Source organism: Panthera uncia (assembly GCF_023721935.1).
Source record: "Panthera uncia isolate 11264 chromosome D3 unlocalized genomic scaffold, Puncia_PCG_1.0 HiC_scaffold_8, whole genome shotgun sequence".
Taxonomy (NCBI): domain Eukaryota; kingdom Metazoa; phylum Chordata; class Mammalia; order Carnivora; family Felidae; genus Panthera; species Panthera uncia.
Window position 1 is genome coordinate 81,137,843 of NW_026057586.1, and position 25,084 is coordinate 81,162,926.

Below are 25,084 nucleotides of genomic sequence, written 5' to 3' on the forward strand. Positions count from 1 at the left end.
GTAGTGGGTCCAGGCAGAACGAGGCAGGTGGGTCCCCAGTCTTTGTCTACCCATGGGGCTGGACCAGGTCTCTTGAAACTACTAGATTGTCCCCTGTGGGTCTAACTCAGTATGGCTAAGAGTACGCTCTCAAGAGGACCTAGAATTCCCATTGCCTGAGACCAGACTTTGAGGATCTGCTCTGTGTTAGTTTCCTATTGCTGCCATAACAAATCACTGCCAACTTAATGGCTTAAAACAACATATATATATATATATATATATATATTACCTTCACAGTCCTGGAGACCAGATGTCTGACACAGGTTTCACTGGCTGAAGTTAAGGTGCTGGGAAGGCTGTGTTCTTTCTGGAGGTTCCAGGGACAAACCTGTTTCCTTGCCTTTCCCAGTTTCCAGAAACTGCCTACAGTCCTTGACTCATGACCCTTTCCTCCATCTTCAAAGCCAGCGGTGTGGCAATTTCCAACCTTGCTGTGACTCTGACCCTCCTGCCTCCCTCTTATAAGGACCCACGTGATTACATGGGGTCCACCAGATAACTGCCACCCGGGTCATATTTCCGCCTGATTCACATCAGAATCAGACTTCAGCCCTCCTCTCCACAGCAAGGTTGGGGCAATATCTCCCTGCCTGGCTGTGGATGTCAGACAAGCCAAGCCTGGGACTCTGCAGGATCCCAATCACCTTCTCCTGGCGCTCACGCTCAACTCCAGGAAAATGCAGGTTCCCTACATGCAGGTACACATGCACACACTTGCAGAATTTAGAAATAGGCAGGGACATAAGGATTGGGGTGCCAGTTTGGGGGTGAGTTTGCCTGGGTCTACATTTGGCCCTGCACTTCCTAGCTCTGTGACCCCAAGAAAGTTACTTAACCCTTCTGAGCCTCTGTTTGTCGTCTGTAAATTCGGGAAAACAAAATCCTTACCTCCTAGGACTGTTGCAAAGATGCAGTGAGAGTGTTTGTAAAATTCCCCAGAACACAGTAACTACTGAGTAATGGTTGCTGTTAATTATTTCTTTTAGAAATTTGTGGCTCCTATGGCTCCCCGGTCTCACACTTCTTCTGTGTAATGAGGATGCTATCATCTGCCCACAGAACCTGTCTTTTGAAAGCTTTAGAAGGAGCTGCAGTGACTAGAAACTGACACGGAGAGCACACGTGCCCACAGGTGAACACATATGCCCACAGGCACACCCGGAGAGGCACATGGCCACGTGCCCCTGTGAGCACACACGCACACACACGCTCGCACACACGCGCGTGATCGTACCTCCGGTGAACACATATGCCCACAGGCACACCTGGAGAGGCACATGGCCACGTGCACCTGTGAGCACACACACGCTCGCACACACGCGTGTGATCGTACCTCCGGGCAGAACACATCTTCACACGTACGGCTATCCCTCCACCACCCTCGCCGAGAGCCCAGCCCCATCTGGCTGCCTTCTGCAGACAAGGACAGAAACCAAGTCAAGGACTGACCGACACCGCCTGTTTGTAAAGCTCAGCCTCCCTCAAAAAGTCCAAACTGGCTTTGGAAGCATTCAGGCGACTACTTCTGAGCTTTCAAATGCGTATTGCTGCAGCGGCTACGGATGAATGTTGAGGAGAAGGCTAATGGGTGTACAATTACACCGGGAAGTAGGCTTAATGTGGCATGCTGCGGGGCTGAGGCACCCTGCCTGGGAGGCGTGATGGCTTTGCGGGCAATTCCTCAATCGGGGAGGGAGATGGCGTAAAGCCGGGGCTGGGTCGGGGCGGGCTGCCTTTAGAGCAGCGGTAGGTTGGATTACACACGATTCATAAAAACACAGCAAAAGGGGAGGGTGGATGTCATCTTGTCTCCCTGTCTCTGTTTTGTCAATTCCAGAGGCATGCTGTTTTTCCCTCACCCTAATTTCCCATCTGGGGGTGGGGGGGGCGGTGGATATTACCATTAAGTTTATTAAACTTGGCGTTTTCTTAAACCAAGATCAGATCATTTGCTGTGAACGGGGACATGGCTGCTCTGACGACGACTGGCCTGAGACTCCACTGCCAAGGTCTCGCAGAAACCTGTCCTTAAATGACTGAGCTGCCCTATCACGAAGCCATTCGGCTGGCATGCGGGGTGCGAGTATCTCAGACTCATTAATTCTCACTGTTGTTTATTACTGGCGACACCTGGGGAGCCGTGGATCCTAATTTCTCTCCTTGATGGATTGGTGAACGGGATTCCTGCCTGGGCCTCAGCTCTTCGGGGAGGGGGGCACCTCGGCTCAGAGTTGGAGACGAGGGAGCCAAGAGAAAAAGACAGCTGGAGGGTTCAGCCGAGCTAAGGTAGTCAATGCCAGGTAAGGTGCTGGGTCATTAGAAACCCAATAATTGTCATGGTTACCAGGAGCTGTGCTAAGTACTCTATATGCATTGTTTTCCTTGGGCCATCTTCAACCCGTCAGAGCAGCTCTAGGATTCACCCCCATTTTACAGATGGGCAACTGAGGCACACAGAGCCTGTAAGAGGAAAAATGGCGCTGGAGGCTAGGCCTAGCTGCCCAGATACTGGCCTGCTTTAGTTTCCCTTCAGTGCTTACGGTTAGAGCTCTTTCTAACCCCTTCCTCGGCCTGGCCTGGAGGAGGGGACAAGGGTCACTGCGGTGGAGAGACATGAACTGTCCCATTGAAGGAAGAAGTGTGTGAGCTGGAACCAGTTACCCGGAGTGAGGATCTGAGATCCCCTGTAAATTCTGGACTTCCCTAAATCCCTCAACTCATTTGTCAGCTGCCTTCCCTCCCTGCACCCCAAAAGGCCACAGGATAAAGTGGAAAGACAGATTCAAGTTCCAAGTCTGGTTTGGCCACGCAAAGGCTGTGTGCCTCTGGGCAAGTATCTTAACCTCACTGAGCTTCTTTCCTCAGCGGTATGGCAGGGACAACAGTCTGTCTCTCAACGAGGACATTAAGAAAATGAAAGGAAATATAACATATCGGACAGTCCCTCACACAGTGCTTGGCAATAAAGATTTGCTTTTCTATAGAAGAGCAGAGTAAGACTCTAGTCCTGGAGCCAGTCTGCCTCAGTATGTAATCCCAGTTCCAGCCTTTATTAACCATGTGACCCTGGGCAAGGTGCTTCACCTCTCTGTGCCTCGTTTCCTGATCTATAAAATGGGAATGAGAATAATGTGGCCGAATGCATAGGGTTGTCGTGAAAGTTACATAAAGGAATCCGTATAAAGCTTCGAGCACAGAGCTGGCATGTGGTGCTTTGTAAGAAGAGCAAGCTACCGTTTTATTTCTCTAGACGTTGAGCATGGTTGCAGGAAAATTTTCAAGTTTGTCTCTTCTCCCTTTTGTGAACCACCGGACAGAAAGGGCGAGCGCTGTGGTTCATTCAGCAGGGAGCATGTGGCAATGGCTGGAGATATCTGGGGCTGTCATAGCTGGGTGAGGCATCACTACAGGCATCTAGCAGGGGAGGCCAGGAATGCTGCATAAAAAAAAAAAAGATCCTACAATGCACGGGACAGTGCACACCACAAAGAATGATCTGTCTCCAAGTATACTCAGTACGAAGGTTGAAAAACTCCAGCCTGGAAAGACTTGGGAGACGACATGGGCCAACTCCCCATTTTACAGATGAGGTCCAGGAGGCAGTGAGGTCAAAGTGATTCCATGAGAGGCTTACGGGTTAGGCTTCATTCATCATACACTATTCATCTAACGAGTATTTATTTGTTCTCTCTTTTATGCCAGACACTGGGCTACTTAGGGAATTAAGAAGACTTCTATGTTCATCTTGCACAAACACGTTCTATAAAGTCTTAACGCGATCGGGCATTAGAAACCATTGATCCACAAATAAAATTTAAAAAAGAAAGAAAGAAAGAAACCACTGGTGCAATACCTGGGGAAACTAAGGTACTACTCAGTGGTTCTTAACATAGGAGGGTTCAGAGTCTCCCCGCCCTCCTCCCGAGTATGATGAAATCTATCAATATTCCTTCTCAAAAAATACAGACACATGCATAAATGCCTCCAAACCCCTGAATCCTATCCACAGAACATTTAGGACTCCAGGTCAAAAAAGGAAAAGAAGAAGAAGAAGAAGAAGGTGGTTGTAAGTGGTCCTCCTTTGGAAAGGGGAGAGTATGACCCCCTTACAAATCACAGGAAAGATGTCTACCCAACTCAGTGTCGCAAATTATAGGCATTATTACTCACTTCTCCCTCTGTCCACATTTTGGAAAAATTCTGTGCCAAAAATATGAGGGATGATGGAACCGAGATGGGGAGGTGACAGAACCCAACAGATTCTGTCAACAACAGGTCTCCCTGTGTCTCTCTGCCTTCCTCTTCCATGGCAGCGTCTGGGCACCAAGGTTAATGACAAATCCTAATTACTTTTGTGGGCCCATCTGTTTAGGGAAATTGACCTCAAATGGAAGCCACCCGGCTGCCCATCCCTTGGCAGGCAGGATATGTGAGCCAATGCCTTTGAGAGGCTCTGGACAGAAAGAAATGTAATGAGGATGTGGAGGGATCTATCTAACCCCAGGGTAAAAACAAAATGAAAGCCGCCGACAGGGTTTCCTAGGCAAAGGTTTAACTCCAGAGTTAATACATGCAACACTTTGGGGGACACCCTATGGGTGTCTGTCCAATGCACGAAGGTTCTTTTCACACTCAGCAGCCGCATCTGTAGCCCGGCGACCCCTGGCCACAACTGGCTGGAGGAGAGGTGGATGCTCAGGGTGAGCTGGGCCAGTCAGAGTTCCTTCCCTGGGAATCTGGAATTAGGGCTAAAAAGAGCTATAAAAATCCAGGAGGTACAGTATCGGTATGTTTTCTAATATGTCAGATGAGAAGCAAAACTTTCCTGAGGCCAGGCTGTGTTCCTGCACTCGGATCCCTTGAGATCTCTCCGAATCCTTATGTTAAACTCCCCTTTTTGCAGAAGGTGAAGCCTCCAAAGATGGCCGCCATCAATGCCTTCCTTCCCTGGTGGCCCAAGTCATTCTTCCATAAGGAGAAGGGACCTATTTCCCCTCTCCAGTAGAACATGGAGGGGTGATGCCCTACCAGTTCCAGACCTAGCTGGCAAAAATCCTGGCGAACGTCCATCTTTGCTCCCTTGGGATCTGGCTGCCACCTAGAGCAGCTCAGGCCAGACTATCGAAAAAGGAGAGATCCCATGGAGAGAGCAAGCCACAGAGAGAACACTGGAGCACGGACTTGGGATTGCAGCTCTCAGTGCAGCCCCGCCACCAGCTGAATGCAGCTGAGGGAGTGACCCCAGCCTGTGCCCCACGGAGTTGAAAACCCATCCAGCAGAGCCCTGCCTGAATTCTCAACCCACAGGATCGCGAAACACAATGACTGTGGTTTCTTTCAGTCACTAAGTTGTGGGTGGCTGTTATGCAGCAGCAACAGATGACTCAAGCAGTCTCCCTGGAATTAATTTCCTTCCCTGCCAATAGTAGTCCGGGCACGTCAAATAACCTCTGACGTCCCACTTAGTGCTTCAATAAGGAATGTGGGGGCAAAATGAGGCTGTTTGATGAATTTCCTTTCTGGTCGCCATCTCTTTCTCCAGGGATGCTGAAGAAAGCAGAGCTGGGCTGTGGGCCGAGCGGTGAGCCAAGGTTTAGGCACTCCTCCCCCCACTCTCCAGGGAGAGAAGTGGGTCCTGTCTGCTGCTTGCCTGGGGCTCCCTGGGGTGGTCAGCTCCGGCCAAATTGGCCTAGGGAGGCAGCGCCTCCTGGGAGGCCTGAGGAAGATTCTTCTCTGTATCTCTCAGAGCCACAGGAGTGCACAGACCAATGTTGGTAGCTTTGGAGATACAAACAGGTGAAGAAAAACTGGAAGGGAACCACTAGACCAGCACAGAATGGGTTCCAGCTTCTAGCTCCACAAGGTCCCCTCCAAATCTGGGCTTTAAAAATCTCCGTGTTCTTTGGAGTCTAAGAATTTGGGGCCAGGCCTTCAGGAAAGACACCCAAGTCAGCCGAGAGCTAAAAGCAGAATTCTGAAAGCTAGCCAGACAGAGATGTACATCTTGGCTCCATGTGACCTTGGGCAAGCGACCTTGGGCAAATCGCTTCTCTAAGCCTGTTTCCTCACCTGCAAAAGGGGGTTAAATAATAGCACCTACTTGACAGGGTTGAGAGAAGCAGTTAAGGAGTTAATCTCCAGGAAGTTTTAGATTCAATGCTTGGCACATAGTAAGTGCTCAATAAATGGTGCCCAGTATGAGGATTTCAAACCACTTCCTAAAAGACTCCACACCATAGAGCTGGTGTGAACCCAGAAGGGGTCTCACATACATCTGCAATTTTAACAGTTAGAAGGAGCTCATTTGCTCTGAGAGGGGCAGCCAACAGCATGGTCTGGGGTCCTCCATCAGACACGGCCAAATGCTATAGAGTCTGAGCAGGAAGGATCCCGAGAATCAGACTGACCCGCCTCATTAGATGGGTGGGAGAACTGAGGCCCCAAAGCCTCATTAACAGAGAACCTCGGGTCCTGAAATGGGACCCCCGTTGGCACCCTGTTTTCAGACTTGCTTCGTTTCATGTCTGATGTATCATCTTGCTTTCTTCTGACTCTGCTCTGATCCCCTCCAGGAAAGCATGGATAGAACAGGAATGAGGGCAGGTTTGAGATTGTAAGACACAAATAGCGACGGGTTTGCCTCTGGCAATGCTACCAGCAAGAACTGGCTGCTAGAACAGGGCAGGGAGACAGCCACGGCCAGAATCCTGTAGGACTGTCCTCCCCCACTCTGGCAGAAAGCACATCTCAGCAAAGGGACACTCTGTCATCAAGAGCTTGGCCCCGGCCTCCCTGGAAGCCTCTCAAATCTCCTTTAGGGGAAGCCAGGGCTGCTGGAATTCCAGGGCTTGCCAAACAGGTGTCTCAGGACATAATTCTAGAATGGAAGCCCTGGCCGGGGTCAAAAACTGAGCTTCCTAAGCAAATTTATCTCTAAACGACTGCCACCATTTATGGAGCGTGTGCTCTGTTCCAGGCACTACGATAATCCTGTGCCTCCTAACTAAACACTCACCAAGAATTATGCGCTGATGTTGTCCCCATTTTACAGAGGAGGAAACTGAGGCACAGAGAGGCTAACGTGGTGTACCTAAGGTCACACAGAGGGTAAGTGGTAGAGCTGGAATTTGAACCCAGGTATCTCTGACTCTGGGTCCCCAGTTGCTAACCACGGTGCTATTCTACCACGTCACCAAGTTAGTTGAGGCAATATGACAGGACATGGAGGACGAAGCAGGGGACCCATCTATCCTGTTCTAGAATGTTCCAGAATGTTCATGCTGCAATCTGCTCGGGCCACAGAGACCTCCTTAACGTCACCCTCAGAGGCAGCCCACCTGATACATGGCTGGCACCCCTGGCCACAGCTGATTGGATGAGAGCCCCTGACATAAGCCAGCCAATCAGAGTGTCTTCCCTGGGAATTTGGACCCTCAGCTACAAGATTCTAAATTCTCCATCATCTTGGCCACAGGGGATATCTACAGAAATTTGGGGCAATATGGTCTGCCACGTTCACTCACTTACTCAGCAAATATTTTACTGCACACCTACTATGAGCTAGGCTCTGAGAATTCACTAGTGGACAAAACAGGCAAAAATCTCTACCTATAGGATTCTCACAACCTAACAGGGCAGAGATGTACAAGAGTCAAAATAAATATATAACATATAAAATATGTTACCTGGTAGTAAGCACTATGCCAGAAAATGGCTGAGAGGAGTTTTGCTGGTAAGTGTCTACTCTTAAAACCCATATCCCTCACTTCCAAAAGGCTGAGGTCCATTGTTGGGGGAAGTGAACACACACATAGGCACGCGTGTGCACACACACACACACACACATACACACACACTCACAGATCTCCTGCCTGGACCACTTCCCACCCTCGATAGGTCTTTTATAAAGCAAAATTAAGGGGAGCCTGGCTGGCTCAGTCGATTAAGCATCCGACTCCTGGTTTTGGCTCAGGTCATGATCTCACGGTTCCGTGGGTTCAAGCCCCGCGTCGGGCTCTGCACTGACAGTGCAGAACCTGCTTGGGATTTTCTTTCTCCCTCTCTCTCTGCCCCTCCCCCCCCCCCACTCTCTCTCAAAATAAATAAACTTAAAAAAAGTAATAGAAAGCAAAATTAAGAATTCGATCCTATAAGCAGGCCCCTTGAGATCTCTCCCTTCGGCAGCCTCCGGGGTATGCAGACGGAGGGCGACCCATGAGGCGGACCCAGGAAGTACGTGGCAGGCGCCTGTCATTTGTCAGCAGTGCTCCCCATCCACCCTGAGTAAAACCGTCTGCAGAAACTCAAACCAAAGGCGCCAACTTCCAGTCTGCATCCGAGAACCTCTTTAACCTTTAGCTGAGTGTGTGGGTAGGGACATAAACGGCACCTCGGTGCCTGCGTCCGTTGTAAGCAATTGGCAAGGGCCGCCGCTGGCAGAAGGGGGACTGGGAAGGGGGCTGGGAAGGAGCAAGTCCATTTGAGACCCTGGTCCTGGAGGACCCTCCAGCGGCCCGGCATCCCGACAGCCGGTTTTCCACCTGTACCAAGAGCCCCGCCCCCATACACACATACTGTCCTAGGTCCCTGCCTGCCTCCTACCTCCCCGACCCCATGGTCACCCCTGCTTTCTCCACTCCTCCCTTCGCAAGACCACCCACACACTGCTCCCTCACTCTCTAGCACTGGCCTTGCTCACTGATTTTGTCACTCTCTGACGCACCTGTTACACAGCCTCCTTCTAGCCCTTGCTTCTCTCCCCTATACATTTTAAAACTATCTGCTCTCCAAACTCCACTTTTCCCTTCTTCTTACCATTTATGAAACACTGAGTGTCACCAGGGTCTGGGCCAAGGAGCTTACATGCATCATCTCATCTGCTGCTTGCAACAGTCCTGTGGGATAAGTACTGTCGTGCCCCCCACTCGACAAGTGAGCAAACGGAGGCTCAGAGAGGTGAGGCATCATGCCCGGGACCCACAGCGGGCAAGCAGGGAACTGGGACAAAACCCTGGGGTTCTTCAAGTCCAGACCCGTCAGGTTAACCTCTGCTGTCTCTCTCTCGTGCTGTCTCCCTCTTTCAAGCTCCATTTCTGCAATTCTCTTTTCTAAGTTCATTTCAAATGCGCTATTTGGCATACTGTCCCTAGACAGACACTCTTCTCCTTAGCTCTCCCTCGGCTGTATATTCTGGTCAATGGTGACTCCAGAGCATATTTCTACGCAACTGAACTTGGCCAAGACGCCCTGCGCTCACAATCACTGGCCCCCAGGCTCCAGTGACAATCTCCTACTGTCCTACCAGGGCTCCCCCTCTATATGTCACCCCTAGCCTCCAAGTCCCCTCCCTAGCGAGCCCCCAGCCCATTCTCTCTCCTCCTCCCTGAGCTCTCCCACCTAATGTCACAAGGATACCAGTTCTGCAGGGTCAGCGGTCTGGCAGGTCACGGACGGCAAACCCTCAGGGAAACCCCGCCACCCCAGCACACCCCTGGGCGGCACAGCCTGCCGGCCCTCGGGCCCCGGGGGCTCTCCGGACAGACGGCAGGCGTCAGGCCTCACCCAATTCGCTCCTGCTCCATCTCTTCCATTTTCTCGGCTCGAGCGATCACTCTGTTGATGATTTCCTTCTCCTCATCTGTCAGCTCTTCCTGCTTCCTCTGTCTGTCGGGCGGACCGCTGGGATGGACGGGCCAGCCTGCCTGGAGCCTGAAAGGTAACATGGGAAGGCGTGAGGCTGTGCAGCAGGAAGCAGACTGTAGTTAGGCTCTGGTCCCTGGTGTCTTCAGTTCAAATTCCTGCTGGGAAACTCTCCAGCTAGGAGATGAGCCTCAGTTTGCCCATCTGTACAACGGGACACGTTCCTCCCTCATAGGGTTCTCATGAGTTTCTGTCTACCGAGTGCTTAGCACATGGTAGGCATATTCTGTGAGCAGCATTTGTAGGAAGTTCAGGAGAACCCAGAGAGTAAGGGTGTTCTTGGGAGAAGAACCCAGAACAGTAGACTCCACAGCCAGAGGGGAACCCATTCTGGGAGGAGGGGGTCCGAGGCTGACCCAGCTCCTGCCTGCACATATGTTCTGTTTGTGCAGCAGATTATTTCCTTTATAAGTTGGAAAGAATTGCCAACAGGGTTTACAAAAAGCTCGTAATTTCACAAAAACATCCAGATTTCCAGCCTCAGAAGCTCCCGTAGCGTTTTGCATTCCATCTTGTGCTTTTTTTTGGCCTTTCTTTCTTTCTTCCTTTCCTTCCTTTCCTTCCTTCCTTCCTTCCTTCTCTCCTTCTCTTTCTTTTCTTTCTTTCTTTCTCTCTCTCTTCCTTCCTTCCTTCCTTCCTTCCTTCCCTCCTTTTCTTTCTTTCTTTCTTTCTTTCTTTCTTTCTTTCTTTCTTTCTTTCTTTCTTTCAGTCAGCACTGACACAGCACCTCCCGGGTGCCCACATGATCCCGCTGCCTCCTCATGCCGTCCCTACAGGGCAGGGGCTGTTATTGTCTGCTTACTGGTGAGGAGACCCCAATACGGAGCAGTGAGACCACCGGCCCAAAGTCACATGGCTGGGAGGTGGCAGAGGTGGAATCCAGAGCTGGGCAGGCTGCACACTTAACCTCCACGACACAGAGGGAATGGAAGGCCAGCCCCGCAGCCCTGGTGATGGTGCAGAGGGTCAAAGGGGGCCGGGTGGAGAGCTAGTGCTGTTGTCATTATCTCTGCCAATAAGATGGTCCACACCCCATGGCGCTGAGGTGCCCCCCCTGAGTGGAAAGCAAGGTTAAATACTGCTGGAAATCCTTGTCCCTGCTAGGGAAAAAAATCAGTAGAGTAGGAATCCTCTGGCCCCAGCACCCCATTAGCTGTCTGCTCCTATTATTTCCACTGCTCTAATCACATCAGCAGGCATGAAATTGCCTTTTGACGCTCAAAGTTGGAAATTAAAAGCCCCATCTCCCTCCCTCCCCCGGCTTCTCTTCCATTCTCCCACCCTTAGCTGGTTTGGTCTGAAGAGCGGAGAAGGAAGAGTCTGGAAGCGAAGAGAAGCAGATGTCTTGGGCAAGCCTGACGCTGAGAAAGGGAAGGGAGGTGGGTGGCCTGGGGAAATGCTGATGGAAACGTACCTTGCCTTGCAGCAGGGGCCTCTGGGGATGAACACCCGATCGACGCACTTGGCCCACTCTGCTCAAACCCCTCCAATGGCTTTGCACTGGTTTAGAATAACACCCATGACTACATACAGGCGGTGGGCGAACACCATAGGGAATATAAGTGCCAATGACCTGTACACTTTAAAATGGTTCATGTTATATTATCGTGTGAACTTTACCTAAATAAAATAGGACGTGCTCTTTTGGCCCACGTGCAAAATCCTACCCGGTCTGTCCTTAACCTGTGTCTCCATCCTCGTGGCCTCCAGCTCTCCCTTATCCCCATAGTCAGCTGCACTGGCCTCCCTGCTCAGTCCCAAACTCCGAAACCTTGTTTTTGCCTCAGGGCCTTTGCACTTGCCATGTCTCCCGCCAGGAACACTCATTATTCAGGCCTCAGCTCAAATACCAGCTGCTCAGAGAGGCCTTCCTTGATCCCCCATTGCCCAGATTTATTTTCTTCATGGCGCCTATCACTAATTCAAACTACCTTTCTAAAATAATTTTGTTACCTGTTTACTGCATCTCTCTACACGCAACCCCCCCTACCCCTGCACCAGAATGTTGGTTTCAGGAGGGCGGGGGCCTTGTCTGGGTCTGGGTCACTACTGTGTCAATCGTATTTAGAATAGTGTGTGAGAGTGAGCACAGAAAGTTATTGAATTAAGACACAGTCCCTTGTGGCCCAAAGGGATGTTAAACGTCTAATCCTAAGGGTGACCTAAGCAGTGGAACTTGGTTAGTCTAAAGGGCCAAGGACAGCTCCCTGGGGAAGTGACAGCCATGTTAAGACCCAGACAAAGATCTGCTGTGATACAAGCAAAGCTTACATTTGGGACTGTTTGTTCGCACAGGCACCTTCCCAGACCCCAGGAGGGGCATTAGCAATGGTCCTGTGAGCTGAAAATTTTGTAAAAGCAAGGTAAAGAGGGCCCCCCAAATTATGTAAGCTTCAGGCCCCAGAGCAGCACTAGGGCCCCTGCGGAGACCGCAAGGGTAAGCTAAAATCCAAGAGGGGACAGCAGAGAAAGAGACCAGGCCTGGCGAAGGGAGTAAACGGTCTTTGCAAAGGCTTGGAGTTGAGAGAGCGGGCAGAGTGCCGGAGGAGGTGAAGATCAACGTGGCAGCCAGCCTGCAGGGTGGTCCCCCAGGACCCCTGCCTCCTGGTATTCATGCTGACTCCTGGCCAGTCCCGTGTGACCAAGAAATACAGTGGGAGTGGCGGTGCGTGACTTCCAAGGCTGGGTCGTAAAAGCCATCGCAGACTCTGCCTTGTGGTCTTGGATCGTTTGCCCTGGGGGAAGCCAGACGCCACGTCATGAGGACACGCTAACATCCCTGTGGAAAAGCCCCATGTGCAGGGGAAGGGAGGCCCCCAGCCCCAGCCAGTGCCATCTTGACTGCTCCGCGGTCCTCCAGCCCCCAGCAAGCCCTGGGAGGACACCAACTGCACGAGTCACCCTGTGGGGGAAGCACCCGCCACCCTCAAATTCCCACCAACAGAAACCGGGAGATGTGATAAATGGTTTCGTTGTTTGCAGCCACTCAGGTTGAGGCGATTTGTCCTGCAGCGTACTGGAAAAACTCGGCTGGAGGGTAGAGACAGAGCGGAAAAAGCCCCATCTACAGGGTCTGTATACACTTTCTACACTCTCTATTGCTGCATCACGAGTTATTACCGATTTAGGGGCTTAAAACAGCACACATTTGTGATCTCACAGTGTCTGTGTCCATCCAGGCCCGGCTAAGCCGGCTCCTCTGCTTGGCATCTCATGAGGACGCAGTCAGGTGTTGGCTGCGCTGTGTTCTCATCTGGACACTTGACCGGGGAGGGGGAAAAAAAATCAGCTTCCAGGCAAATTTGGGTTGCTGGAAGGATTCGTTTCCTTGCAGCTGCGTAACTGAGGGCCTGGCTTTTTGTTAGCAGTTGGCAAGAGGCTACCCCTGGGGTCCTGGGGGCAATCCGCAATTCCTAACCAAGTGGGCTTCTCCAACTTCATCCTGGGAGCTGCTTGCTTCATCAAGTACGCCAGGGGGACCTGGCTCCTGTCAGCTGAGACAGAGTCTTATACAACATAATGTAATCACGAGAGTGACGTCCCGTCCCTTTGCTGTATCCTATACGTTAGAAACAGGTCCAAGGTCCCACCCACCCTCAGGCGCCCTCACCTTGAGGGGACCTTGATTACACAAAGGCATGAACACCAGAACATTGTCTGTCTGCCACGGCCTCCCTAGCAGGGGTCTTTCCAGCCTTGCTTGAATGCTCCCCACAACGGAGACCTCACTTTCTCAGGGAGCCTGTGATGTTGTATTGGAAAGATCTTCCTTACAGTGGGCTAATATCCCTGAGCCTGACGTTTCTTCAATTATTTTTAAAGGATGCACTGGACTCCAGCATAATGAAGATCACCCACCCTTCCCAAAAGAGCCTGTGTCATAACCCAATTCAGCCACCCCTCCCCCAGGTCCCTCTGGCTTTCCCTAGAAATGGACGTCCCAACTGGCCCTATTCTTCCCTCCTTTGTCCCCACTTTTCTTCCTTCTACCTCTTCTGATCCCTCGCCATTTATGTCCTGCCTTTACAAAACAGCCTAGTGACCAAAAACAGAGCACGGGTGAGATGCTGGGCCATGTTCCCAGTGGAGACCCCTTCAAGGACGTGTTCCTGGAGCTCACCATCTGGTCGTGGGCAGGGTCAGTCACGGGCCAGACACAAAACCAATGCCTCTCACCCCATCACACAACTCACCGGGGTCCGTGTGTGCAGGAAATGGGTGCTGCTGAACACATGTGGCTCCAGAAACATAAGCAGGGACGGGGGTCCCTGAGAGGGCCCGCCTGACATAATTGCCTCCATCTGCAGACAGGCAGAAGGCGTGCCAGGGGTTGCCAGCACCTCTCCAACCCCTCCCCCATTCTCGGCTCCAAAACACGCAGTTGACAAACAGCTCATCCAGTGTTTTAAAATGTCACCGACTGGTCTCAGTGGGGACTCGCAAGCCTCCTGTGGATTTTTGTGTTTTAATTCCAAAAGCAAACAGAGAGAAGCGAGATAGTGTTTCAGACCAGAGCCTCTGCTCTCAAGAGAGAGACTGGGCCTGTCTGAGCCTCCCTGTGATATGCTGGGGAGCGCTGTCAGCACGGAACCCTCGGGAATGCTCCTATGACAGGACAGTGGCTCCTTTGCCAAGGCCCTCTGAGCACAGGATCCCAGCTCTGCAGCCTTAAGACCAGGGTCCAGTGTTGGGAACTCATCAAAGGCCAAAGTACTGTTTCTTTGAACAAGTTACTCACAGCATTGCATCCAAGCCAGAAAACACCCGGAGGGCCTACTGCATGGCGACGTGAGCCCTCCCTGACCTGGCGGAGTTCAAGATTGTAATCCTGGGTCTGCCGCGTGTAAGCAGCGGGCTCTGCTCCGCTCTAAGTATCAGTTTCTGGATCTGTTAAATGGGAATGGTTTCATTTCTGTTTCCTGCTGGGGCCCTCGGAGGCTGCATGTAGAGAGACCCCTGGCTTGCCGGCTGAGACAGGTAAGGGCGAATTGCCTAGCCTGTCTCCACTCTTATCCACACACTTAAGACAAACATCAAAGGATGCCTGCCTCCTATTCCCTCGCCCCGCCACCAAACTGGGCTCAGCAGTTCCCTGGAGGGATCTCAAGGGCTGCAGGGGGGTGGGGGATAGAAGGACAGGATAGGTAGGCAACCAGGCCGCCCACCGTCCTCACTCAGCTGGGTTCTCAGCACTAGCAGAAGACGGATACCAGTATAGAAAACAAGGAGAAAAAAATGGAAAGTACGTAGTATTTAACAAAAGCATGAAATTTGGTTTACTGCACTGATGACCTCCATACCTCACCCTTCCAAGTATCCATGCTCTTTGCCGCGTGAATTTGAAATCGCTCTCACCCAAGAGTCAGTCTATTTCTCTACACGTGCATCCTTCCCAGACTTCTGACTTGCCCTGGCCAATGAAAGGCGGGGGAGCGATGTTGTGCCACTCCCGAGGCTGAGGCTGCAAAAGTCTTGTGTGTTTGTGCTCACTCTCTCGCGCCCCTGCGGTGACCGTGACAACAAGCCCAGGACAGGGGGCTGGAGGATGAGACGCATGTGGAGCAGAGCTGAGCCGCTGCAGCCATGGCCATCCTAGATCAGCCAGCCCCGCTGATGCATAAGCAAGCCCAGGCAAGCCCAGGCAAGCCCAGACCCCTGAGAGTAAGCGACTGTCGTTCCATGCCACTGAGTTTTAAGCTGGCTCGTCACACAGCAAAAGCGAACTGATACAGTGTCCACTGTGGCGACCACACAGATAGGTGAAGCCCGTTAGGGCGTCTACGTTTATTTTACAGTTTGGTATTATTGGAAATGACCAGCGGCACCAACTTCCCTATAAGAGGTTGAAGGCTTGTAGCCACTAAAGGTCTTTATCCAGCTCTCCTCTGATCTGCCTTACATATCCAGCTTCTGAATTAAATTCATTCAAAGCGTTTCGCTGTTGACAAAAAGTTTAAAGATCACCGCGGCTGGCCTGCAATTTGTCCAGATGCCTGACACGCAGGAGAGGGGAGGAAATTGCTGAGAAACACGCATGAGGCAGAGACTCAAGAAACCGGCATCCGGATCGTGCTTCGGCTGCTACCTGAGCCTACCTGCTCAGGGGTGTCTGGACAGGGACAGAAGGAGCCCTCCCGCCACAGCCAACACCCAGGGCCCCCAACACAGAGGAGATCCGTCCTGACTGCTGGTAGAAGCCCTTCACACATGTCGCTCCCTGAAATACTGCAAAATCCAGACGCCCACCTCCTTTTGGCCTCCCACCTTGATTCTTCATTTCATGCACACAATAGTCACATAATAAATACCCACCAGATGTCTCTATTAATAAATTATAATTCCCAAAAGGAGTAGGACGAGGCAAGTGCTGTCGGGGCACGAGGGCTCCGAAACATTAAATAGCAGCGGTGTGCAGAAAATTAATCCTTTTTCTTTCCTTTCTTACTTCTTCTCCACCCCCCTGTCCCCCAGGATGCCAACACCAGCAGGTGTCGGCAGGAAGTCTCTTTACAGCTCAGTGAATGAGGTTTTAATGAATCCTGGAGGAAAGGATGGGGAAGGAGGGGCGGCTACACCATGGAATGCCATGGAATGTTTTACATAGGCCCTGCCGGCCTAAAGGCGCTTCTGGATGAAATTCACCCCTACTAGACTGAAGGGGGTACAGAAAGGATGCTCGGGTTCCTCCTACCCCTTTTAGACTGCTAAGGGAATCTCAAGTTCCCGCTAATCTTTTAAGCCAGACTGAGTTCTACTCAGTTCTTCTAAATTTCCATGCCGCCTCTCACATTTGGACTTTGCACACGCTGTTCCTCTACTTGGAACTCCTCTGTCTCTTCTCCATCTTGCTCCTCTGTCACCTGGTCTCAGTTTCCACATCACCTCTTCCAGGAACTCCCCTATCAGGATCACCAAGTCTGGGTTATGTGCCTCTCCTTGCATTCCCAAGGCTCACTGTGATTCTGCTATGACAGTTCCTTGCACGCTTGGATATTTGTTGCTGACTGGCTATTTATTTGTTTGTAGACCCCCCTGGATCCATACTCATACTTTGGCTATGCCTGTATCCCTAGTACTAAGCACAGTGTTTGACATGTGGTGGGAACTTGGTGAGGATTTGTTAAGGAAGGAAGAGAAGAAGGGAGCAAGGGAGAAGGGGAGGAAGGGAGGAGGGAAGGGGTGAAGGAAGGAGGGAGACAGAATGAGCACATAACCTACCTTTCGACTTGCAGCACTCAGAGGAGTACCCTCTGGAGTCATGAACCTCTCTTGTGATGTTCATATTTACGCTCTGACAACGTCTCAGCATCTCTCCCTACATGTCTGGATAATATACTCGTGATATTCATCAAAAGCAGATTTTGTGTGGCCAGAGTCTTATCAGCCAACATCAGACTGTAGGACATTCAAATGGTCTTCAGTGATCAGCTTGTTCAAAGTCCCCATTTGACAGATGGGGGGGGGGGGTCAGGGTCAGGAAAGCAGGAAAGAATTTCCCCAGGTCATCTAGTTAAGTGTTTATCAGTGTTAAGAAAACTTCTAAGGATTCTGGGTATGATGATATGGTCATTTAGGTCCAAAAAAGCTGTACAATATACACACCCCGCACATAAACACAGTGTATATATACACACAAAGGTAAGGCAAGGTTGTAATTCACACATGCCTCTGATTTTGCTTGGTGCCTTACAGTTTACAAAGCTTTCCTGTACATCTCATTTGATCCTACCACCACACGAAGAGGAAGGAAGGGCAGGGTGATCATTCCTATTTTACGAAGGAGGGAGCCAGGATTCAAGGAAGTGAAGGGCATCACTCAAGGCCACCCTGAAACTGAGCACCAGACCAGGACTCAGACCTGGGTTTTCTGGTGCCAGACCTGATGCTCTGCTCCTGGTTCAACGTGCACACACAACGGAAGCCCAGGCTGCTTTGCGGCCTGACTGTTCATTTATTGGACTCGGTGTTCAATCTGTCATGCATATTGAGGAAATGAATCCAATTTAAAACACAGACGTAAGCAGGGATAGGACCTCCGCGTCAAAGGCGCCTCACTGGGAACCCAGACTGACCTCCCATGAGGTGACAGAGACCACATGTGTGGCACGTAACTTCCCAAAGGCTCTGTTCTGTTCCTCATCACCTTTTATTAGTGATAGCAGTTATGTGAGTGACCATTGTCTTTATCTGAGAACGTTGTTCCCAGGCAAAGGCTGCAGAAACGGGCACAGAGGGGTCAGTAAGCTGGCTGGAATCCCGCAGATCACTAAGAAGAATGACAGTGAGGGCTCTCCGAAGGAATGCTTTCTATCCTTTTACCAAGATGGTTTTTTGTAATTTCCTAATTTTTTTCTCCAGAAACTTGGATTTTTTTTTTAAGACGTGTAAAACTTGCTAGTTCCTTTTTTAACCAGCTCTCTTTGGGGGTCAGCTAATTTGAACAGAGAAGAGATAAAATTCAGAGTGTGGAAAAATTAAAGTATCAAAATACTCACTGTTCTTTATCACTGAGGGAAGGCAAAGAAAGGAGAGAGACAAAAAATGAATAAAGTTAAGGAAACAAATCTCATAAAATACCAACCCTGGATGCAACCACTACAGAGTTGACTTTTTTAGATAAAGTGTCTTTTTAAATGTTTATTACTTTATTTCGAGAGAGAAAGAGTGTGTGTGTGAGCGGGAGAGTGGCAGAGAGAATCCCAAGCAGGCTCTGAGCTAGCCTGATGTGGGGCTCGAACTCACGACCGTGAGATCAGGCCCTGAGCTGTTACCAAGAGTCAGATGCTTAACTGACCGAACCATCCGGGAGCCCCAACAACAACCACAGAGTTTAAATTGCAATGACCTACTTCTGTTTGGTTTTGGTTTCCGAAACATTTTCCAAAAACACTTCCAGTCATTATTACCTTATTTCAGCACATCTGAAAAAGGCTGCTGCAAAGAAGGGTTGTAAAATCCTTCGCTTTGATTAAAATGACTAATCAGTTCAGCTTATTAACTGAGCCGACCATTTATGTAATTGAATAATGGATTTTGGTACTAAAGAGAAATCGCCTAATGATAGCATGGCCAACGTCATCCTGGGGGACAGAGAGCGCATTGAGGTAGGGCAGTGAGCCCTGAACCCTCTGTGGGTCATTCGTTTGCAATGTTCCAGCTGGGGAAAGTCAGTTCTTCCACTCTAGAAAGAAGACCAGCATCTCTATTTACTAGGTGAGCAACTGTAGGCATGTCATAGCCTCCCTTGGTGCCTCAGTTTCCACCTCTGATCTCTGGTACTCTCTGCCTTGCAGACTTGAAAACTACAGAGAAATAGAACTTTTGGACACCAGCATTTCTCCCCACGTGTAGAGAGCTGAACGTACCCAAGCAAGAAGCAGATGTGTTCCCATCTTTCAACCACAATCACAATTGTGCCTCAAACGTTGTCATTAGATTCAAGGAGGCTGAGAGAGGGAGGCATTTGAAAATCACAAAAGCGTTTGAAAATCACAAAAATAGTAAGTGTCTCTGGCTAGCCAGAAGTGAAGCAAGACTGGATTTCTTAATTTCCCAGAGAAAGACCTTAGAAACATCTGCATTAGCTGCAGCAAACTAAGTAGCAAGTGTGATGTCTACAATTCACCCATTAGTATTTATTTGAAAAATAATTTTAATATGTGAAGGAAACGTAGAAGCAATCAAGGCAGCCGGATGCATGCAGAATGCCAAGATGTTTCACAGAAGAGCCCAGGAGCACTTTAAGAAAACTGCATCCAGACTGGTGGAATAATTTTAATTTAATTGTAGGGCAAATTGTTTGGCTTCATATTGACTAAAAGTAAACTCTGATGGATGGTATTTTAATTAACTGGCATTTCCTAAATAAAATAAATATTTTACCCTCATCCACCCTCCGGCAACTATTTATCTTACAGAAACACAATTTTTTGGCCGATGGAATGTTCTCTGCAAAGTAACTTTGGCTCCAAGAGAACACCATGGGAAGGGCTTGGCAGAATAGACGTTTCCTTTGGAAAAGTTCCATAGTGTCTTCAAAACTGTAAAACTCACAGAACTGGAGGTTTTGGACAGAAGTAAGCAGACGGGGGCTTTTGCTTCAGAGAATATACGTGGACTAAATACTCAGAAAGACCCTTCATCAATGCATAATTAGGTCCTAGATAAATTAGAGCAGACCCCCCCCCCTTTTTTTTAATGCAGTTCTGGGATTGCTATAAAGTTAGGGGAATTCTCCAACACCACTTCCCCTTGCCACACAAATAAACACAACAGACTTGGTCAAAATGAAAACTTAAACGCTTCTGTTATGAAAAAGAAAAGGCAAGTCAGAGCCAAGAGAAAATTCTTGCGACAATGTGTATCCAAAAACAGGACTCTTATCCATAGCATATGGAAAAAAAAGCTTGCAAAATTTAGTAAGAAGGTGAATGCCCTGATTTTAAAATGGAAAAAAGATTTGAACAGACACTTCAACAAAGAGGTTATGTGAAAGGCAAGCGTTACGTAAGAGGGGGTTCAGCATCATTAGTCGGTAGGGAAACGCAAGTGAAAAGCACGAGGAAATGCCGCTGTGCGCACACTAGAATGATTAACGTTGGAAAGACCGGCCACGTCAAGGGCCGTGAGGAGAAGGCACAGAAGCTAGAATTCTCATACGCCTTCTGGTGGAAATGTAAAATGGTGCAGCCAACTTGGAAAACAGTCTGGCAGCTTTGTTAAGAAGTTCAGCACATACCTATCACGCGAGTACGGGAGCCTGCTCCTAGGTGATGACCCAAGCGAGAGCAAAGCATCTCTCTACGAGGCTTTATGTGTCCCAGCCCCAGACTGGAAACAGCCCAGAGTCCACCAGGAGACAAACGGATAAACAAATTGTGGTATCGCCACACAATGAGATAGAATTCAGTAATAAAAAGGAACAAGCTATTGACCCGCACAACAATATGGGTGTTTTGGAACAAGACGAATGGATCATGAAACAGAAGAGAGACGTCTCCCAAAAAAGAGTTCACACTGTATGATTCCACTTGCGTGAAATTCTAGAAAACATAAACTAATGTTATAATTACAGAAAGGTTAGCAATTACCTGGAGACGTGGGGGTTGGGGTGGGGGGAGGAAGAGGCACAAGGAAACACTGGGGAAGTAGGGATTTGTTCATTATCTTGGCTACTGTGATACCTTCACGTTCTTCCAATGGTCAAACTGGACTTCAAATGTGTACTGTTGAAGGTACATATTCATACTCTAGAAGGCATTTTTTTGAAAAAAAAGAGAAAGAAGACAAAGCAAACTGAATCTAGGACAGCGAGCTGTGAGCAGTAAGCCGATGCGAATACCAGCACTGTGTTCCAGAGTCTGACCTTATGCCCCTAACAGGCGGAGAAGCTCAATCTGAGACCCGGGAGGACGTTGAGCCAGGACCCTCCGAGGGAGCTAACGCCATCCTAGGGGAGTGACTCCCCTGAATCCTGGCAGAAGCAAGAATGTTAATCCTTCCGAAGAGAGATATCCCCGAAGTCGATCCCCAGGATTCTCACAGATTGAACTCACAGTAAAAAACTACCAAGCATTCAAAGAAGCCATTGTGAGCGAAAGCCCACAGGAATGATAAACAACAGACGTAGGTTGTCAGGCTCTACAGGCAGTGGTGTGCTGGTGAACCCTCCACAGACAATTTAACAGTGGAGAAAAAGCCCCGCTGAATGCAAAATTGGGAAGAAATATGCAGAAGCATAGCATTAGATACACGGGTTTAATGGGGGTGCCTGGGTGGCTCATTCAGTTAAGCATCTGACTTGGGCTCAGGTCATGATCTCTACACTGACAGTGTGGAGCCTGCTTGGGATATATTCTCTCCCTCTCTCTCTCTCTCTCTCTCTCTCTCTCTCTCTCAAAATAAAACATATGTAACATAACACAGAGAATAACAAAATATAGTAAAATAATTAAGTGATTAATTTTGAGTATTTATATCCTTTGTGTTTAACATAATTTAATGGTAACATTATAAACTTAATTTTTAATGACTGTGTTTAATAACAGGCTTGCAAAACGCCCCAAAATTTATCAGCTCTCATGAGCCAGTTTGGCACAGATCTAATACATCCCTTATTCAGGTATAATAATTACTGCATACAGAATATGACGTTACTTTTATGCAAAATTTCCCAATTTTTAAATAATCAGGCCAAAACCAGATAGTAAAAACAAACAAACAAACAAAAAAACACGGTTGCAAGTCACAGTCAGCTGGTTGCCTGCCCGTTTGCAACCTGTGATCTAGTCCAACTTCCTCATTTGACTGATGAGGAAACTGAGGCCCAGAGAGGGGAAGAGATTTGTCTATGATCGCACAGTAAACGAGCTCAGATCTAGAAGCAGAACCAAGTCTGATTTTAACTGTTGGGTCAGTGCTCTAACCACTCCACCGTGCCACCTCTAATATGTGGTATGGAGTTCCAAATTTCACCTTGTTTTTTTTTTTAACGTTTATTTATTTTTGAGAGAGAGAGAGAGAGTACAAGCAGAGACAAGGCAGAGAGCGGGAGACACAGAATCCAAAGCAGGCTCCAGGCTCTAAGCTGTCAGCACAGAGCCTGATGCGGGGTTTGAACTCACAAACCGTGAGATCATGACCTGAGCTGAAGTCGGACGCTTAACCGACCGGGCCACCCAGGCGCCCCAAAATTTCATCTTGTTCTTCCAACCTTGCGAAGCAGTAAAATCGGTGAAGAAGTTTCCACGACAATACCCCCACCGGGTGTTTTTTCCCCCCTCACCCCAGGGAAGGAAATTCTGTTCCTTTCCTTGCTTTGCCTCTCTTCCTTCAGGTGTAGGACTATCAGGACCTCACTGACCCCACAGAAGCCACTCCCAGGAAGACGCAGGGACTTACTCTGATTGAAGGGGTCGGTCACTGGGACACATCCAACGGCTGGGGCTGTTGCTGAACACGGTGTCGGTCATGGCAGAAGTTCGGTGCTCCTGGAAAACATTAACCCGGACATCACCCAGTTATCCAGCCGCTCTTTCTGAAGTCCCTACTCTATGCCAAGCACTCCGGGAACCCAGGCCCCAAGAGGGAACGTTCCTTCCGGAAGTCACAGCTCCCTAGAGGCAGAAATGGATCGGAGCCAAGAGCCTTCTTCCTAAAACCCACATCCCCCTTCTTCACTAACTCAAGGCCACGTGCCCAGCAGGGGGACGGTCAGAGTTCTGGATTCCAGTCCAGGGTCTTTCCACCGGAGGGTGTCATCTGACTCATTTGCCAGTCACCTTGGCCTTGGCCAGCCTTGAGGTCCAAAACCCTGAAGTCAATCCTGGCTTTTAAAAAAAAAAAATTACTTTTGACACCCGACCCATCCGAAAATCACGTTGGTTTGATCTTCACAATGGATCCAGAATCTGTCCACTGCTCTCCGGCTGGCTCACCGCTGCGCTGATCCAAACCACCGCTATCTCCGCCCGGCTCACCGTGGTGGCCTCTTCCACAGCCCCCCTGCTCCCATACCCTTGGCTTTCTTCAGTCCACGCTCCACACAGCGGCCAGGGAGATCTTTACAAACACAACTCACAGCTTGTAAAAACAGCACCCCACGGCGAAACACAGAGCTACCGTGGGATCCAGCAATTCCACACCTAAGTATCGACCCGCCCAGGGGAGACGAAAACACAGGTTCACCCAAAAACGTGTACGCGGATGCCCGTAGCAGCATCATTCGTAACAGCCAAAGAGTGGGAATGACTCCGTATTCACCAGCTGATGAGCGTACAGACAAGATGTGGTGTGGTCTATGCGACGGAAGGTTATGTCGCCGTAAAAAAGGAAAGAGGTTCTGACATGCGCCACGCGGATGAACCTTGAAAACAGGGTGCTGAGTGAAAGACGCCACATTGTGTGATTCCATTTGGAAGAAACATCCAAACCTACAGAGGCGGAAAATAGATTTCGGTTGCCAGGGGCTGGGGAGGGTGGGGGGGACTAGGAGGTGATGGCTTTGGGGCACGGGGCTTCTTTGGGGGGGGGCAGTGAGAATGTTCTAAAATTCATTGCAAAGGGTGAATTGTTACGATATGTGAATTTTATCTCAGTGAAGTGGGGGGAGGGTGGGACCATCACTTTGGGAAGCTGGCAGGCCCGTTAAAGCTGTGGACGCTCACCTCCCCTACGGTTCACGAGTGCGACTCTTAGGATTACACCCAAGGAGAAAATGCTCACGTTCTAAGCATGTACAAGAATGTTCATAGCTTCTTGATCCACAACAGCTAAAACCTAGAAACAATCCAAATGCCCATCGACAGGAGAGTAGATAGATCCGTGTGGTCTGTTCATGCAGTGGGATGCTGGTCTGCAATAAAAGACAAACTCTTGACGTATGTACCGGTAGGGACACATCTCAAGACACCATATTTTATGAAGGAGGCCAGCAGCAAAAGAGAACACGCTATATGGCGGTGGCTTTCATGGAAGTTAAGAAGAGACAAAGTTATTTGATGACTGTAGAAATCAGAGCAAATCCATTGCTAACTTGGGGGCTGGGGAGGGGCAGCTGGGGAGGGGCCTCTGTAGGATGAAAATGTTCTGCATCTTGATCTGGGTGGTCATTAAACAGGTACATACACCTGCAAAAGCCGTGTCTGCACTTTATGTCCCTTCCCTCCCTACCTCAAATACAGTAAGTCAGCCCATGTCACTCTTTTGCTCAGAAGTCTTCAATGGCTCCCTATTGCTCCCAGAATAAAATCTACACTCCTTGGCATGACCTTGGCTCCTTGTGACCTCCTTCTCTAACTCTACCCCCCACTCTCCTCTTGCTCCCTATGCAGCCCCCCGCGCCCCCCCCCCCACCAGGCCTCTCTGCCCTTCTTCCAACCCTCACTTCCTTGCTCTCCCCTCTGCCCGGAACTCCAGGCCCATATGCCAGGCTCACTGCCGTTTCTTTAGGTGTGTTCCCAAATGTCATCCCCTCAAAGGGCCCTCCCCGACTGCTCCATTTAAAACAGCTCCTCCCCCACGTCCTCCACTCTGGCTTCCTTTACTCTGATTTCCTTTTCTTCACAGCTCGTATCCCTTCCCAAATTTATCGGATGTCTTATTTCTTTATTTGCTTAGAGTTTGCCTCTCTTATGTCTAAAACGTAAGCCCCTTGCAGGACTTACTCTGTTCTGTTCTCTCTTAATCTCCAACACTTCACAGAGCGCCTGGCGCATAGAAGGCATTTAATAAACATTTGTTGAATGCATGCGTGAGTCTCCTTCAACACTAAGGCAGTCGAGCTGAACTGAGCCAGGCTCATGTCCTCTGTGAGGCTCCCGCCCCCCTCCCGCAGGTCTGGCCA

General features: G+C 49.6%; 1 protein-coding gene across 1 annotated transcript in view; it reads right to left on the reverse strand.

Moving 5' to 3' along the window:
- RPH3A (rabphilin 3A) overlaps positions 1 to 22,801 on the reverse strand; it is a 66,776-nt gene extending 43,975 nt beyond the window's left edge. Inside the window, exons 1-2 of the mRNA XM_049619963.1 lie at positions 22,642 to 22,801; positions 9,604 to 9,750 (exon numbers count right to left, since the gene is read on the reverse strand). Of these exons, the coding sequence (XP_049475920.1) occupies positions 9,604 to 9,750; positions 22,642 to 22,712 (218 nt within the window). The 5' untranslated portion in view covers positions 22,713 to 22,801. The remainder of the gene's footprint in view (positions 1 to 9,603; positions 9,751 to 22,641) is intronic.
- Positions 22,802 to 25,084: the final 2,283 nt, after the last annotated feature.